Genomic DNA, 16,033 nt, shown 5'->3' with positions numbered 1-16,033 from the left:
TGAAAAAAAAAAAAAGACATGTCAAACGTCTCCGCTGACGGCATGCGTCTCGTCTTTCTTAATGTCTGAACGGTCGAATTTCTATCGTCTGACGTACTTTAAAACAAAACAAAACAAAAGCTATTGCTTATAGGCGCTCTTCATGCTATGAGATATAGTGTGATGTAGAAGTCAGGAGAATGAATTCCAGAAGGCATCTATCTATCTATCTATCTATCTATCTATCTATCTATCTATCTATCTATCTATCTATCTATCTATCTATCTATCTATCTATCTATCTATCTATCTATCTGCCTGTCTATCTATTTATCTATCTATCTATCTATCTATCTATCTATCTATCTATCTATCTATCTATCTATCTATCTATCTATCTATCTGTCTATCTGTCTGTCTGTCTGTCTGTCTATCTATCTATCTATCTATCTATCTATCTATCTATCTATCTATCTATCTATCTGTCTATCTGTCTGTCTGTCTGTCTGTCTATCTATCTATCTATCTATCTATCTATCTATCTATCTATCTATCTATCTATCTATATTGTATCTAGAATATCAGTCTCAAAATTGATTTGTTTTAATTTCTTATCTGTCTCTTATCCTGTGTCAAATTATACATACTCAACTGTTGTGAGTGCGTATCGTGTGAGAAAGTAGGTAATGATGGCCACGTTTAATATTCATGCCATCTGTCTGGTGATCCATTTACATGTTGGTTAAGTGCTCAGAAAGAATGATTTCTCAGACTGTTGCATGTTCTTCATGTGCTAATTATCACATTATCTTGTAAATTATTAAAAATTCTTTAAAAAAAAACATTGATTAATAATTTCAGCCATTGGCCTCTGATCAAAGCTATTTATAGTTTAATCTCAAGTTACAAATGTTCGAGTAGAACACTTTTCTTTTAAAAATATAATAGAAAAACAAGCGAAATATTTTTTTAAAAAATTATATAAGGAAAACTACTGCACATTTACAGTCACATCTCTCACTACTGTAATTTTTTTTCTCCTTTTTTATATCAAACAAAATTTATTAATTACCACAAATTAATTAATTGTTAATTTTGATTGATTTAACCTTTATTATAGATTCTTAATAATTGTGCAAAGTTTCAAATTGATCACAAAATATGAAAACGGGAGAAGTAACTTGTACAAAATGTGTACCAGACAGACGGAGTGAGCTGATGAAACTTTGTAAAAATCCCGAAGACAAGTTGATCTTTTCTTTATCAAGATATCTTCCCACTGACATTGTCTTCACTCTCCCTAATCTCTCCTATAGACGTACAGTTAGTTTTATTTTCGAAAGTCTGATTATTTCTTTTTATCAGAATAATAAACAGAAATTTGATAACAACATATACACAAAAACAGAATTCCTAAATAAAAATGTGAAGCTATATCTGTAGAATTGTTGTGCCATGCGGACCCGCACTTACCAAGACGTAGGTTCTACAGCGCTGTTCGGCGCATAGGTGGCAAGATATCTCCACAGTGATCGGTCACAGGCAATTTCCAAAGCATTTTCCCAGCTGGCGCCCACTGATATCAGGTCTTCCAAGTAAGTGCGACGCCCTTATATACATGGACGAGGTTCTTTTCGCTTTTCTCTTTCGCCAAGATTTGTTTACTTCCTGATCACATGTGTGAAGCGCTTCCGCGGAAAAAACAAACCCAAATGGAGGTAACACTGCAGGAACAGATAACACCGGCGAAAGGCCTAACAATCAATAGAGGTAGTTGACTCTGGTGTTGAACATCAAACACGTTTAATACTCAAGAAGGGAACCGTCGAATGTCATCTACTTCTAGCCGTTTATAAAATGCTTCTTATTGCTACGTTGTTATGAAAGCGTCTAGCTTAAAGTCGACTCCTATTTCGTTCTTCTTTTTTTAAAGTTATATCGCGCCATCGTCACTAAGTAAAAACTTTCCCCATATTTCCGAAACAAACAACCAAATCCTAATCGTGCCATAACAACATCATTTATTTATGAGAATTGTACTTACAAAACAACAAAAAAACAAACATAAGCTCTTGCTCAGGGATTCAATGTAGAGGCTAATAGATTAAAAGTAGGCTTAATCTCTTTACCACTCAGCAAGTTCGTAAGGTTACAAAACGTAGTCCCGATTCTATTAAACTCAGTCTCAAACTCATCCTATTTAAAAAGACTATATAATTAATATTTCTAATTAGCTGAGTTTTGCTAATTAATTTCCTAGCCGTCTTGAAAATATTTATGTGCATTAAATCAGATCTAGATTGTTTTGTAGAGACTTAATAAAAGACCCAAGCTCTAGACAACAAGACACTTATCACCGAAACAATATGGTTTCTCTTCAGGAACTAATTAGGCGATACACATTCTCTGGAACATATTATTGTTCATATTAAGATTAAGAAAGTTGAAGTGAGGGGACCTGAGCAACATTGTTGTGGAGGCCCGTTAAAAAAAGAAAATTTAACAAATATTATGGTAATGAAGCATTAGATTACCTATACATTTAGTCGGATTGTTCTTTTTTCTATATTAATTTTCTTATTTCTTTAAACTGTTTAAAAAAAAACAACTAGTTTTTCTCTTTGAGGCTGAGCACACAGCGTATGCATTGTTTTTACTGCTTCATTTATTACTTAGCATTTTAATTAAAAAACGAATTCAATGTAAATACGCAAGCTTTCTAAAGTTAGTTAATAGTTCAATACTAACCGTACTGGGTATTGGAGGAAGATCTTCTCTCAATATAGAAGTCAGCGTGCTCAATGTTTTTTTCTCTATTTGACTAGCTAAGTTGTTAGATATCTCTCTGTGACCCTCAGAAGGAGACGTGTCTGTGGGAATGTGGCCAGAAACACTAGGAGTATAAAGTTTCCTGTTTTGATCTGAGCTGTTCGAAGACGTGGAGTTATTTTCCTGAATAGGATTAATCTTTTGAAATTTGACTAGTTCTGCCCTGGTGACCTCTTGTTCTGGAAGATGTGGTAAAACGATTTCTCGTCGACTGCTCGGTAAGCCAGTCCCTGAGTCGGACACATTAAGAATGACTGCGGATGTCCTTGCTGTTTCTAGAGTGCTCCCTCCCCCAAGACGACTTTGACTACCAAACTCAGTAGATTGATTTGCTCTTTCATTATTCATCAAATCAGAATTTTCTGGAAGGTCCACTAGATTTCTAGCATTGCCTACTTTCGGTAAATGTTGATTGTCCTGTCCTAACGACACAACATACCGCTTCTCACTTTTGGACCTATGTTTTTGATGTGAATAGCACTCTTCCATTGCTTTGATCGTTTCTAATGACTGGCTGTTTGCTTTTTTATCCAACAAGGATATTTTCTCAGCATATTTTAGTTTGGAAAGCTCTAAGGACTTAGCTCTTTGTAAAACTTTTTTAGACAATCTTGTCTTCTTGCTGTCAGCCTCTGTACTCTGAGGTTTCTCTCCTATATGATGCTGCTTCAGCTTAGACCGTGTCTCGGCGAGGGCCAGCTCAAGCTGTAAACGTTCTTGCTTCACGCGGAGTGCCTTCGACAGTTCCGGGGACTTTGACCTGTGTGGCGTAGACCTGTCCGAGAAACTTGGGGAAGAAAGAAGCCGAGACTCGGCATAAGGTGAAGGAGAAAGGTTTAAAACGGACGCTGATGATGCTACTGATTTAGGCGAATCCGTGTTGACATGTTTTTTAATAGAACTCAATTTTGCAGCTTCACCAGCCTCTCGTTTCATATCAACAAGTATCAGAGATTCAGATCCGTGTCTTCGAAATGTCGACATCGATTTTAGTCTTCTTCTATCTTCTTTGTTGATACTTGTCACATGTTGAACTGTTTTGGTGTCATCTTCAAGTCTAGCGTGGCCGCTCTCTTCGTCTTCCACATCAACACCAGCGCCACTGTCTATAGACGTTTCCCTGCTGAGAGCAAGTTTGGTGCTCACATCAGAGATGGCTGAATCCTTGGATTCTTTCCGACTCTTTCTTTTCTTCTTACTTCTCTTTCTGTTTGAAGCCTCAGCCTCGTGGTGGTCCATTTCCATTCTTCGGGCGTATCAACACTTTAATACTGAAAACATTGTGCAGTTATCTGAAGTAGGAAACAACAAATTTATTGGTGGTATTGTATTAAGAATGTTTAATAAATCATTTCAAGACATTTAGCTTACATAAACATTAATACCTAAATATGACAGAAAACTGTCACATTCAAGAGACAATGTATTTATGCATACAAAATATCACATTTAAAAAAAAAATTATCCCATAGACTTAAACATCTAAGTGAAGACGAATGAAATAAACATAATTAACTTTTTGAACATCATTTTAAGATAAAGCAGTTGGTTGAAGTTCACTGATAAACTTTAGACCCTCAGACCTGCAACGGTCCTGAAAATGTTTGTTTTGATCGAAGGCATTTTTTTGTGGGTTTTATTCGGTCCATTCATAGCTTTTTTTTTTGTTGTGGGAAGGATTTAGTGATAATGATTTAAATTAAAATCCTTTGGCATCACATTTCAAACATAATATCACCACTGTCCATTAACAAAGCTTTCGTTCCCATTCACCACCATTATCTTAAAACTGTGTCAAATTAAGTTTTGCTATTATTGAGTTTGTCAATTTCGTTTCCAGTTTATAGAGGTAAATTATACTAGAAAAAAATATCTGACTATTACATTGTAAAACTCTTGGGGGATAAAGAAACGGATATGGTCTCAGAGAGATACAAGACGTAAGGTTAAACTCATATAAAATTAATGGGAGAACTTTTATACGCCATAAGTTTAATTAAAACTTTTGACATTTCTGTTTTCAAGTAGATGTTAATATTAATAACGTTTCCTAAGGAGGCAACACTACTGGGACATCCACTGCGTATGTTCCCGATGCCTCATGGTGGAAATGACTATTCTGAGACTAAAAGTAAATGTCATTCAAGTATTGTTTTAACACTCTTGTATTTTTAAATATATAAAAAAATGGTTTGCTTATTTAATTCCAAAAAAAAAAAAAAAAATCAAAAGGATTTGATTTATAGACATTGCGTTAAACGTGAACACCTTACACAATAGCGATGCTGTGAAATGAGCTATTTCAATAGTGCTTTTAGTTTGTACGATCTAAACGTGACACACTAGAAATATTAATAGCTTTCGGTTGTCTGCTAGAACTGTGGCTTGTGAAACGGTCAAATAAAAACTTCATGTTGAATGATTTGTAGTAAAAATAGAAGTTGAAAATAAATGATACATCAGAACAGCGTTCTAAACCTGGAAAGGTATTTTAGTGATCTGAGTTATTATTTTGTCCTGTATTTTAAAAAAAAATCTGTTTTCAGTGTAAACAAACACCTACATGTTTGATAGATTCTTATGCTAGTATTACGCAGTTTCTAACGTTGTTTAGACTGTAAATGATTGTATTTAGAGAGTGTAATAGGATGCTTTTTTAGGATGACTGTTTGCTTGAAGGATGAATTACTTATATGTGAGTACACTTGTGTGGGCATAGGCTGATTTATAGCAAAGCTTTTATTAACTCACTCTGGCAGGTTGTTTTTTTCTACTATTTTCCATTCCCGGATTATGGTGAAACTTTGCACAATTACTCGTTATTGATGCAAACACACGAACCAATAAAATGATTTTCAAATTAGTTAAGTAATTAGTGGTAATTAACTAATTTTGTTTTATTTACAATAATGGAACTAAACCTTACAATATTGAGAGATTTGACAGTAAATTGAGAGTTTCTTTCTCTTAAATAAACTTTGTTTAAAAAATATATTTTGTAAATATTTTGCTTGCCACTATATTCGAGTTCTTAAACTGAAGGCACACATTTTGACGGCGAATGAATAGCATGGCAACATTGTCTAGTTTCATACATTTACTTAGCATGGGCTATCGGTCCGACTCTCTGCCTCTACACGGTGTTAACTCTAGGATTGTTGTTGATTGTCTCGTAGGTTACTAATTCTCTAGACCCTGCTTTAAATTACGTCATTTTTAATGTGGCGTTCATGGTCTGTCTACTTCTAATACACTACACAAATGTTATAAATTACAGACATTGCTTCAAAAGAGAAATAACTACATCCTACGCATTTCTGTGTCAATTTAATCATACTTGTTAATCTGTGACCTAAACTTTGCCTAGCGCTTGGTTAGTTATTAAGAGCAAAACAATCGCTCTTAAGTTAGTATAAAAGAGGTATTGTCTTTCAAATATTTTTAATGTTTTTCTTCTTATTATTAAGTTCACTTCTGTGAAATTTCTATAGTAACTAGCTCTACCAATAACATTGTGTTGAATTCGTTCCAAGGTGTCTGACTTTAAATACTAAATCAACCAGCACTTGAGGGGGGGGGGGCAGGGTGACCAGCTAATGCGGCAAGTCCATAGGCGAAAAGGGAAAAAAAAAATGAGATCTCTATTTGCAATACAAATATTAAGTTGAACTGCGCGTTTAGCAGCCCCCCCCCCCCCCAAACATCTGTTCTGACACTCTGTATGTGATAGTTCTGTGAACAGTTTAAACTAGAACTGCGCGTTTAACAGCCCCCCCCCCCCCCCCAAACATCTGTTCTGACACTCTGTATATGATAGTTCTATGAACAGTTTAAACTAGATCTGCGCGTTTAGCAGCCCCCCCCCCCAAACATCTGTTCTGACACTCTGTATGTGATAGTTCTATGAACAGTTTAAACTAGATCTGCGCGTTTAGCAGCCCCCCCCCCCCCAAACATCTGTTCTGACACTCTGTATGTGATAGTTCTATGAACAGTTTAAACTAGATCTGCGCGTTTAGCAGCCCCCCCCCCCCAAACATCTGTTCTGACACTCTGTATGTGATAGTTCTATGAACAGTTTAAACTAGATCTGCGCGTTTAGCAGCCCCCCCCCCCCAAAACATCTGTTCTGACACTCTGTATATGATAGTTTTATGAACAGTTTAAACTAGATCTGCGCGTTTAGCAGCCCCCCCCCCCCCAAACATCTGTTCTGACACTTTGTATGTGATAGTTCTATGAACAGTTTAAACAAGAACTGCGCGTTTAGCAGCCCCCCCCCCCTCCAAACATCTGTTCTGACACTCTGTATGTGATAGTTCTCTGAACAGTTTAAACTAGAACTGCGCGTTTAGCAGCCCTCAAACATCTGTTCTGACACTTTGTATGTGATAGTTCTATGAACAGTTTAAACTAGAACTGCGCGATTAGCAGCCCCCCCCCCCCAAACATCTGTTCTGACACTTTGTATGTGATAGTTCTATGAACAGTTTAAACTAAAACTGCGCGATTAGCAGCCCCCCCCCCCCAAACATCTGTTCTGACACTTTGTATGTGATAGTTCTATGAACAGTTTAAACTAGAACTGCGCGTTTAGCAGTCCCCCTAACATCTGTTCTAACACTCTGAATGTGATAGTTCTATGAACAGTTTAAACTAGATCTGCGCGTTTAGCAGCCCCCCCCCCCCAAACATCTGTTCTGACACTCTGTATGTGATAGTTCTCTGAACAGTTTAAACTAGAACTGCGCGTTTAGCAGCCCCCAAACATCTGTTCTGACACTTTGTATGTGATAGTTCTATGAACAGTTTAAACTAGAACTGCGCGTTTAGCAGCCCCCCCCCCCAAACATCTGTTCTGACACTCTGTATGTGATAGTTCTATGAACAGTTTAAACTAGATCTGCGCGTTTAGCAGCCCCTCCCCCACCCAAACATCTGTTCTGACACTCTGTATGTGATAGTTCTCTGAACAGTTTAAACTAGAATTGCGCGTTTAGCAGCCCCCAAACATCTGTTCTGACACTTTGTATGTGATAGTTCTATGAACAGTTTAAACTAGAACTGCGCGTTTAGCAGCCCCCCCCCCCCAAACATCTGTTCTGACACTCTGTATGTGATAGTTCTATGAACAGTTTAAACAAGAACTGCGCGTTTAGCAGTCCCCCAAACATCTGTTCTGACACTCTGTATGTGATAGTTCTATGAACAGTTTAAACTAGATCTGCGCATTTAGCAGCCCCCCCCCCAAACATCTGTTCTGACACTCTGTATGTGATAGTTCTATGAACAGTTTAAACTAGATCTGCGCATTTAGCAGCCCCCCCCCCCAAACATCTGTTCTGACACTCTGTATGTGATAGTTCTATGAACAGTTTAAACTAGATCTGCGCGTTTAGCAGCCCCCCCCCTCCTCCCAAACATCTGTTCTGACACTCTGTATGTGATAGTTCTATGAACAGTTTAAACTAGATCTGCGCGTTTAGCAGCCTCCCCCCCCTCCCAAACATCTGTTCTCACACTCTGTATGTGATAGTTCTATGAACAGTTTAAACTAGAGTTCTTATCTGGCAACATGCTTTAAAGCAAACAGTCAAGATGTTTTAGTAATTTAACAAAGAATTCTGGGATTAATCGATACTGGCTGTGCTGCAAGCTTAGGGAGAGAGAAGAAAAAAACATCAGGAATTCTCCTGCCTCATATCTAAGATAACTGTTGTGATCAATAAACCAACATTCAACAAAAGCTAAAAAAAAAACAAAAAACATGAATGTAGCATTATTGATAACCAGCTGGAGAAAAACTTGAACAAAAAATTGTAATAATTTACATTGAACAATAAAACGTATAACGCTTGTTATCATTCAGTTATAAGTAGTGCAGCTTACTGGCGGATCCAGGGGGGGGGGCGGTAGGGACGAAGTTTAGTATAGGATTAAACACAATATGTATACGAATTTATTACCTATGTTAATAATATATACTAATTATTTATATTTAAACTTTTTATTAGATTATTTCGCCCCCCCCCCCTCTAGTATGTTGGCTGATTTAATGGGGTCGGGAGGGGGGGGGTGGCATCAATTCCGCCCCCCTTCCATAAACTTTCGAGTGGGGTGGGGTCGGTCCAATTTATTTGTAGAAATCAAAGCTTGCTAACAATATCAATTAAATATCATTATGATTAAAACTTGTTATTAGTGTTTTAACCAATCTTTATATTATGTCGTTTCCCTGTTGGCCGATTTGGGGGGGGGGGGGGAAGAATACTTCTACTGCCCTTCCCACCTAAACCTTTTGAGTGGGGGGGGGGGCGGTCCTACTTTAATGGGGAAATCATATTTTGTGAGCAAAATTAGTTGAATTAGAATATAATTTTTATATGATGTCGCTCCCTTTCTGGTATCTTGGCCGATCCGGTGGGGTGGGGGTGGGGATTGCATGTATTGCCCTCCCCACTCTAAAAATCAAATACAAATCAGTACTTTTTCTTTTTTTGTTTTATAGCTAAGATATTACAATTTTTTTTAAAAAATCTGTCACTAATACTATTTATATATGCTATAAATTAAATTCTTATATCGAGTCGCCCCACCCCTATTCTTTAATGCCAAATGCAAACATTAGCAAATATTATAAAAAGGATCGAGGATTAATCGTTTTCACTCTACCGCCCCTCTTTTTCCAGACGAAAACGTGATGTTTTAAAACAGAAAAGTCAAATATGGCGACAGAGTTTATGTAATTTCATCATTTTTTATCATAATTTTTTAACAAAAGACTTTGCTTTGGATAATTTGGAATCATGGGCGTAGCCAGGGGGGGAGGTTCCTTGGGGTTCACCCCCCCCAAATGAAATCCCCCCCCCCTGCGGGGGGGATCGGAATTTTTTAGTCACTGATTTTTTTGCTTTGATTTTGTTTATTTTAGGTCAGATTTTAATACTAAACTATTACTTTCCCCAGCACAGCAAGGGAGGTTTTGAGTTTAAAACCCACTACCAGGGGTTTTTGAGTTTAAAACCCCCTACCAAGGGTTTTTGAGTTTAAAACCCCCTACCAAGGGTTTTTGAGTTTAAAACCCCTACCAGGGGGTATTGAGTTTAAAACTCCCTACCAGAGGGGTTCGAGTTTAAAAACCCCTAATGGGGGTTTGAGTTTAAATCCCCCCTACCAGGGGTTTTCGCAGTTAAATTCCCCTCTTCTACACAAAACAAAACAAAAATTGCAAACGAAAATCCCCCAAATTTCAGGAGCACAGTTAAGGAATTTTTTGATTTTTAAATCCCCCCCCCCCGAAAAAAATCCTGGCTACGCCTATGTTTGGAATTCATACCAAATTTCTCAGTAGAAGAATAACGATTGAGAAGAGTTCTGAACCCAAATATTCATTTCCATCCGCCTTTTTTCAATCTTTACTCAATCTGCAATTTTTCTAGTTAAATTTGGAACTATAACTCACAATTTATGATTGAATCCTAAAATTGAAAAAAAAAAATAGAGTAGAATCTAATTGGCCCTCTTCATTTCTCCTCCCACTTCAGAAATTTTTTTTAGAGCTATAGATTTTAGTTCTGTAACAAAACAAAGTTACAAACATGCCTATTGAAATAAATGTATAACTTAAATATGAGCTTTTTTATATAAATATTATTTTTCGAACTTTTGTTTTCGGCGGCGATCCTCAAAGCCTTAATCTAAATATGTGGGGTATCTTCTACTCGTTTTATTTGCAATGTAGTAAAGGCCTATAAATTCTTATTAGAATATTTTTTAAGTAAAACATTTTTCAAAAGTTCCTTTTTAATAGGATGAATAATGAGCTGTAGATGTCATGGAAATGCGTTTCTGCAGTGAAGAATGCAAGAAAACGCTTTTGGCGTCGGGGCTTTGCCCTGAACCCCAATGAGGAGGCTTAGAGTGCTCCCCCAGAACCCCAAGCTATCAAGAGAAAGGCCTGAACATGACTTTTTTTTTATTTATATATATATGCAGTATGCACGTTTATGCATAGGGTTAGGGTTTACTGGGCATTAGAACATTTAGGGTTAGGGTTTGGAAAAAAATCGCCCCCCCCCCCACTCCGAAGTTCTGGATCCGCTAGTGGTGCAGCTCATCTTGAGTCTATTACAAAAATATGCATGAATTGCATGACTTTACCAGCTTTATCAAATTTATCACTTTTACCTACTTTACCACATTTATCAACTTTATCAACTTTATTAACTTTATCTCTTTTACCAACTTTACCAACTTTATTAACTTAACCAACTTTATCTCTTTTACCAACTTAACCAACTTTATTAACTTAACCAATTTTATCTCTTTTACCAACTTTACCAACTTTATTAACTTAACCAATTTTATCTCTTTTACCAACTTTACCAACTTTATTAACTTAACCAACTATACCAACTTTATCAACTTTACCAACTTTATCAACTTTATTAACTTTATTAACGTTACCAACTTCATCAACTTTACCAACTTTACCAACTTTATCAACTTTTTCTTTTAGAAGTTTCTTCCGAAATACACATTATTACACCCCCCCCACCTCCTTGACAGCGAGCAGGGTTCGAGTTTGAAGTGAATTGGCTAATACAGCCGTCCGAAATTCACGAATTAAAAACAAAAAAACAGTAAAAAAAAAGATCAAAGTGACGTCTGTAATAATATGAGCCAGATCAAAGTGACGTCTGTAATAATATGAGCCAGATCACAAAGAGTGGTGGAAAACAACAACATAGAAAATACGTTTTAGCAATTGAAATTTATCTGAACATAACAAAAAACAAAGAAAACATTATCAGCTAATAGGCATGAAATGTCAGAATACAGTAGGAGAAACAATATTCCATTAAAATATTAAAAATTTGTCGTTAGATGTGCAGGTGACTAAAAAGCAATTGGTCAATTAAAATGAAAAAAAAACAATTGTAACAAAACAAAGTTCCAGTAAAAGTTCTAAATAATTCAACCACAAGCTTTTTATCTTGGTAGTTTGATATCTTTTGTACAGGTTAGAACTGTGATTCAATATATGAACAAGATTTCGTTCATTTCAATATTTGATTCAATATTTGATTCCGTATTTTTTTTTTACTTACCCATTTCTGCTTTTTTTTGTGTTTCGTTGAAGGATGTAGACATATTGAATTTTGGTAATGGAAAAATCGTGCTCGTTTAGACTTGAAATACTTCGTTTCGAATCATTTAAAGAAAAGAGAGAGAGAGAGGTAGAGAGAGAAAGAGAGAGAGAGAGAGAGAGGGAGAAAGAGAAAGAGAGAGAGACCGATTAACCTCGCTAGACGTAAGATGAATATTTCAATTTTGAGCGCATGTGGATACTTCGATTTCAATTATAGTTTGAATCAATATTAACCAATCAATAATACCACAGTATCATACAAAATATGATTTGAAAACACACGATAACAATATACTAATATCAATAATAATAATAATACTAGTCTCTACTATACTGAGATATACTTATTTTGAGTCACAGGACTGTGGATTTTAACCGACCATATTTAGTCTTTTTTAACAAAAAGAAAAATCTGCAATGGTCATTGTCATTGAGGTACCATCATCTTATAATATAAGAAAAACTGATTGGAAAAGAACAAAATACGAAAAATTAAGCTTAAAGATTTAGCGACTGTGTGAGCTTTCTAAAATAACAATTTACCTTGTCGTTATATCAACAGAGGAAATAATGACAACTGACCAGTGGCGTAGCTAGGGTGGGGGGAGGAGGGGGGAGAATTTGAAAATCCCCCCGGGCCCCCACTTGAGGGGGGCTCCCAAATAAGTGTTTTTTACATTAAATTCTAAATATTAAGCAAAATGAAAGGCCCCCAAAAGTGGTCAAGCCCCCCGGGTCCCCAAATGATGGAAAATTTCTGGCTACGCCCCTGCAACTGACCTAGAAGATACACCCGAAGCCCTAAGCATTCCTAAAGGATCCTAGTTACCTGTCAGAGGAGAGTATTGCTGCAGACCTGTTACATTATCTGAAAATTTCTTAGTGGATACTGTTACGGGGACTACAATGAATTTTGTTTCTCTACAGTGCAGTGCCAGAGAATGAATATTAGTTCATTTTTCACATAATTATAATAACGTAGATTGTAATCGCCTTGATCTGCTGTTTATTGATTAAAAAAAGAAAAAAAACGCTACCATTATTGACATCGCGGTACCACTGTCTCATAATATAAGAAAAATTGTAATGTAAAAACATAGATGTCACAGCTTTCCTATTATATTTATAATTATAACTCTATAGAATCTACCTTAGGTCTCGATACGTCTAGGTGTCCCTGGTTCAGTTCTAGTTAACGAAATAAAACAATGAAACCACTAGATCGAACACATAAACTTTAATCATCTTTACTGCATATCACACACGCTGGTCTCTCTGGCTGACAACAAAACACACTTCCGGTCATTCGCGCAGATTGTAAAAATAGATTATACATACATACACACATTCATCCTTGACAATAGAATACATTGGAATCTAGGCTTGGAGGTTAAGCGTTTATGGAAGCTATCTAAAACAACAATTTCATTGCTATATCAACCAAGGGGATAATGACAGCTGGCCTCACAGATACCTTCGAGGCCCTTAACATTGCTAAGAAAACTATCGTTGCTTGTCAGAGGGCGTACTATTGCAGACCGTGTGATTGTCAAAAGAGTTGAGCCGAAGGCTCTTCGAACTCTAGGCGTGTAAGCCCGCTTGAACAAACCGTTCTGTCTGAAAGAGGTCCAAGTCAATGTCTTTGAAAAACATTGCTATTTCCGATGCATCTGGCCTCCGGGCGCATGGACTAGAATACATGGTTGAAAACAGAGCACACCGGGAACCCCGCCATTTTCCTGTGTTTTACCCATCTAATCGTACAGGACACGCCATTAGTGTAACGGTCCTTTGAGGAACGGCGCATGGATTATCGACAGGGACGTGGAAGCTCTCTTTCAACTCCGCTATGTGCAATGGGAAAGCTCTCACATTCCCTTGGACACCCCCACAGGAGTTTTGTTTTGATATTCATTTAGCCTAACCACTTCCTCTAGTGATCGTTTCCACCCGAGCGCCACGTTGAGGCAGAATAGCGTACCGGGCTGCTGCAGACCTGCCACTTCATTATAAAATTCCTCCGTGGGCATTGATCAAGGGACTACAATGAATGTTATTTCTCTTTAATGAAACTCAACCCTGGCAGTACCAAAGAATGAATACTCGTTCGTTTCTAATTTAATAATAATAATAATAATAATAATAATAATAATAATAATAATAAACTGGAAATATATGGGAACTTAGGCTTGGAGATGAAACGTTTATGGAAATTATCTAAAACAACAATATACCCCATTGTTATATCAAACGAGGGGATAATAACAACTGACCTCACAGACACCTTCAAGGCCCTTGGCATTCCTAGGAACTTTCTCGTTGCCTGTAAGAGGGCGGTACTGCTGCAGACCTGCCACATCACCAGAAAATTCCTCGGTGAAAACTGATGAAGGGACTACGATGAAATTTGTTTCCCTTTAACGAAACTCGACCCTGGCAGCGCCAGAGAATGAATACTCGTTCTTTTCTAACATAATAATAATAATAATATAATCATGATTAAACTAATAAGTAAACCTTCACGGATGTAGCTCATAATCCAAACCCTGCTGTGGTAAAACGTATATTTTAAGGTGACTTAAATTTATATACAATTTAGCATTCCCCTGACAATTTACTCATTTAATACAATCCAACTCTCTGATATAAACATTTCTATATTTTACCTGTAACGTTTGGGTGAATCTTTTATCTATTTAATTTTTTATAGTTATAATGTTTTGGTTATGTGTAATTAACAAATTGTAAGATAATTTCCTCTTAGATAATAAAAATGATTAAGATTATTATTATTTGTATCTGTTTCTGATAGGAGAAAGGGCAATGCGAACAATTGGTGCCTGAACCATTAAGCTAATGGCAGGAGGGACTCGTTAGCCTTAGATGGATAAACAACAAGGAAAACTCTGAATCCAAACATATGTTGCGGCTATACCGAAAAATGTGAAAGCCTTTGGGAGTCAACCGTGAGGAAAAATTAGGAGCCGGTGACCCTTAGGTAGTTTGCAACGCACAGCGCTACACCTTGACAAAACGGGCGACTCATCTCAAACTGTATCGGCTATTATCGTCCCTTGGACACATCAGCTGCTTGGGGAACTGTGTGGGCGATAACGTTAGCTAGCACCTTCTTGAGGAGGTCAACACAACACATAGACCTCTTCATTGACATTTGCTATTCTGTAAAACTTCATGCATTTTTTGTTTGTTTTTGACATTTAGGAAGAATACTAAGCTACATTCTATCACTTTGGAGTATTCACATGAACATTTTCATAGGTTTGAACACATGCATCACTAGCGATATAAATTGATAGGCCTTACTTTGTTTCAACTGTAAGGAATTGAAAGATAACGCTGTTTGACATTTCGATGGCAGGTGTAATATTAATCATACAGAATTAAGACTAATACGCGTGCCTTATCGTCTCACAAGCCTCTAGCACGAGAATCCCCTAGAGATAGCCGCCCCTAGTGATAGCCGCCCCTAGTCATTGGTCGTGTCAATGCCACTCGCAACAGCAGAAAAAAAAAATCTTTAATTGCTAGTGTTGGGTTGTACCATCCCCCCTCTTTTCTTCTCAAAGGCAGAAGAAGTCTGACTATTTGACGTCACGATAGCTGTTCCCGATAAATTGAGGGGTTTAGGTAGAGGCTGCTTAATTCTGACATTAAGAACCGGTTGTTCTTGGCTAGGGGACATTTCTTTTGGTAATGACTCTTTCATTCTCTCTCTCTTTCTCACTTTCTCTCTTCCCCTCTCTCTCTCTCTCTCTCTCTCTCTCTCTCTCTATCTATCTATCTATCTATCTATCTATCTATCTATCTATCTATCTATCTATCTATATCTGTCTGACGCTCGAGGTACTTTGTCTTTTTTTTCACTAAAGAAGTGACACACCAACAATGATTAAGTGGTCTCTATTTTTGAGGACGAAGGTTTTTTAGAATTCCTAGATTCTAAGAGTATAATAAAAATATCGTAATCTAAACTCAAGATATTTTTTTCCTTGACCTTTAGGTAACTCATGAAAAGATGTGTCAGAAACAACAACAAAAACAAAACAACAAAAT

At 36.8% G+C, this 16,033-nt stretch overlaps 1 protein-coding gene across 1 annotated transcript in view; it reads right to left on the bottom strand.

The window, feature by feature from the left end:
• The window catches only part of LOC106067071 (restin homolog), a 48,595-nt gene that overhangs the window by 22,771 nt on the left and 9,791 nt on the right, over positions 1 to 16,033 (bottom strand). The window contains exon 2 of the mRNA XM_056025223.1: positions 2,728 to 4,100. Within this exon, the coding sequence (XP_055881198.1) occupies positions 2,728 to 4,053 (1,326 nt within the window). The 5' untranslated portion in view covers positions 4,054 to 4,100. The remainder of the gene's footprint in view (positions 1 to 2,727; positions 4,101 to 16,033) is intronic.

The sequence above is a fragment of the Biomphalaria glabrata genome, chromosome 4, assembly GCF_947242115.1.
Source record: "Biomphalaria glabrata chromosome 4, xgBioGlab47.1, whole genome shotgun sequence".
NCBI classification, from domain to species: Eukaryota; Metazoa; Mollusca; class Gastropoda; family Planorbidae; genus Biomphalaria; species Biomphalaria glabrata.
This window is presented reverse-complemented; position numbering and strand designations above follow the sequence as displayed.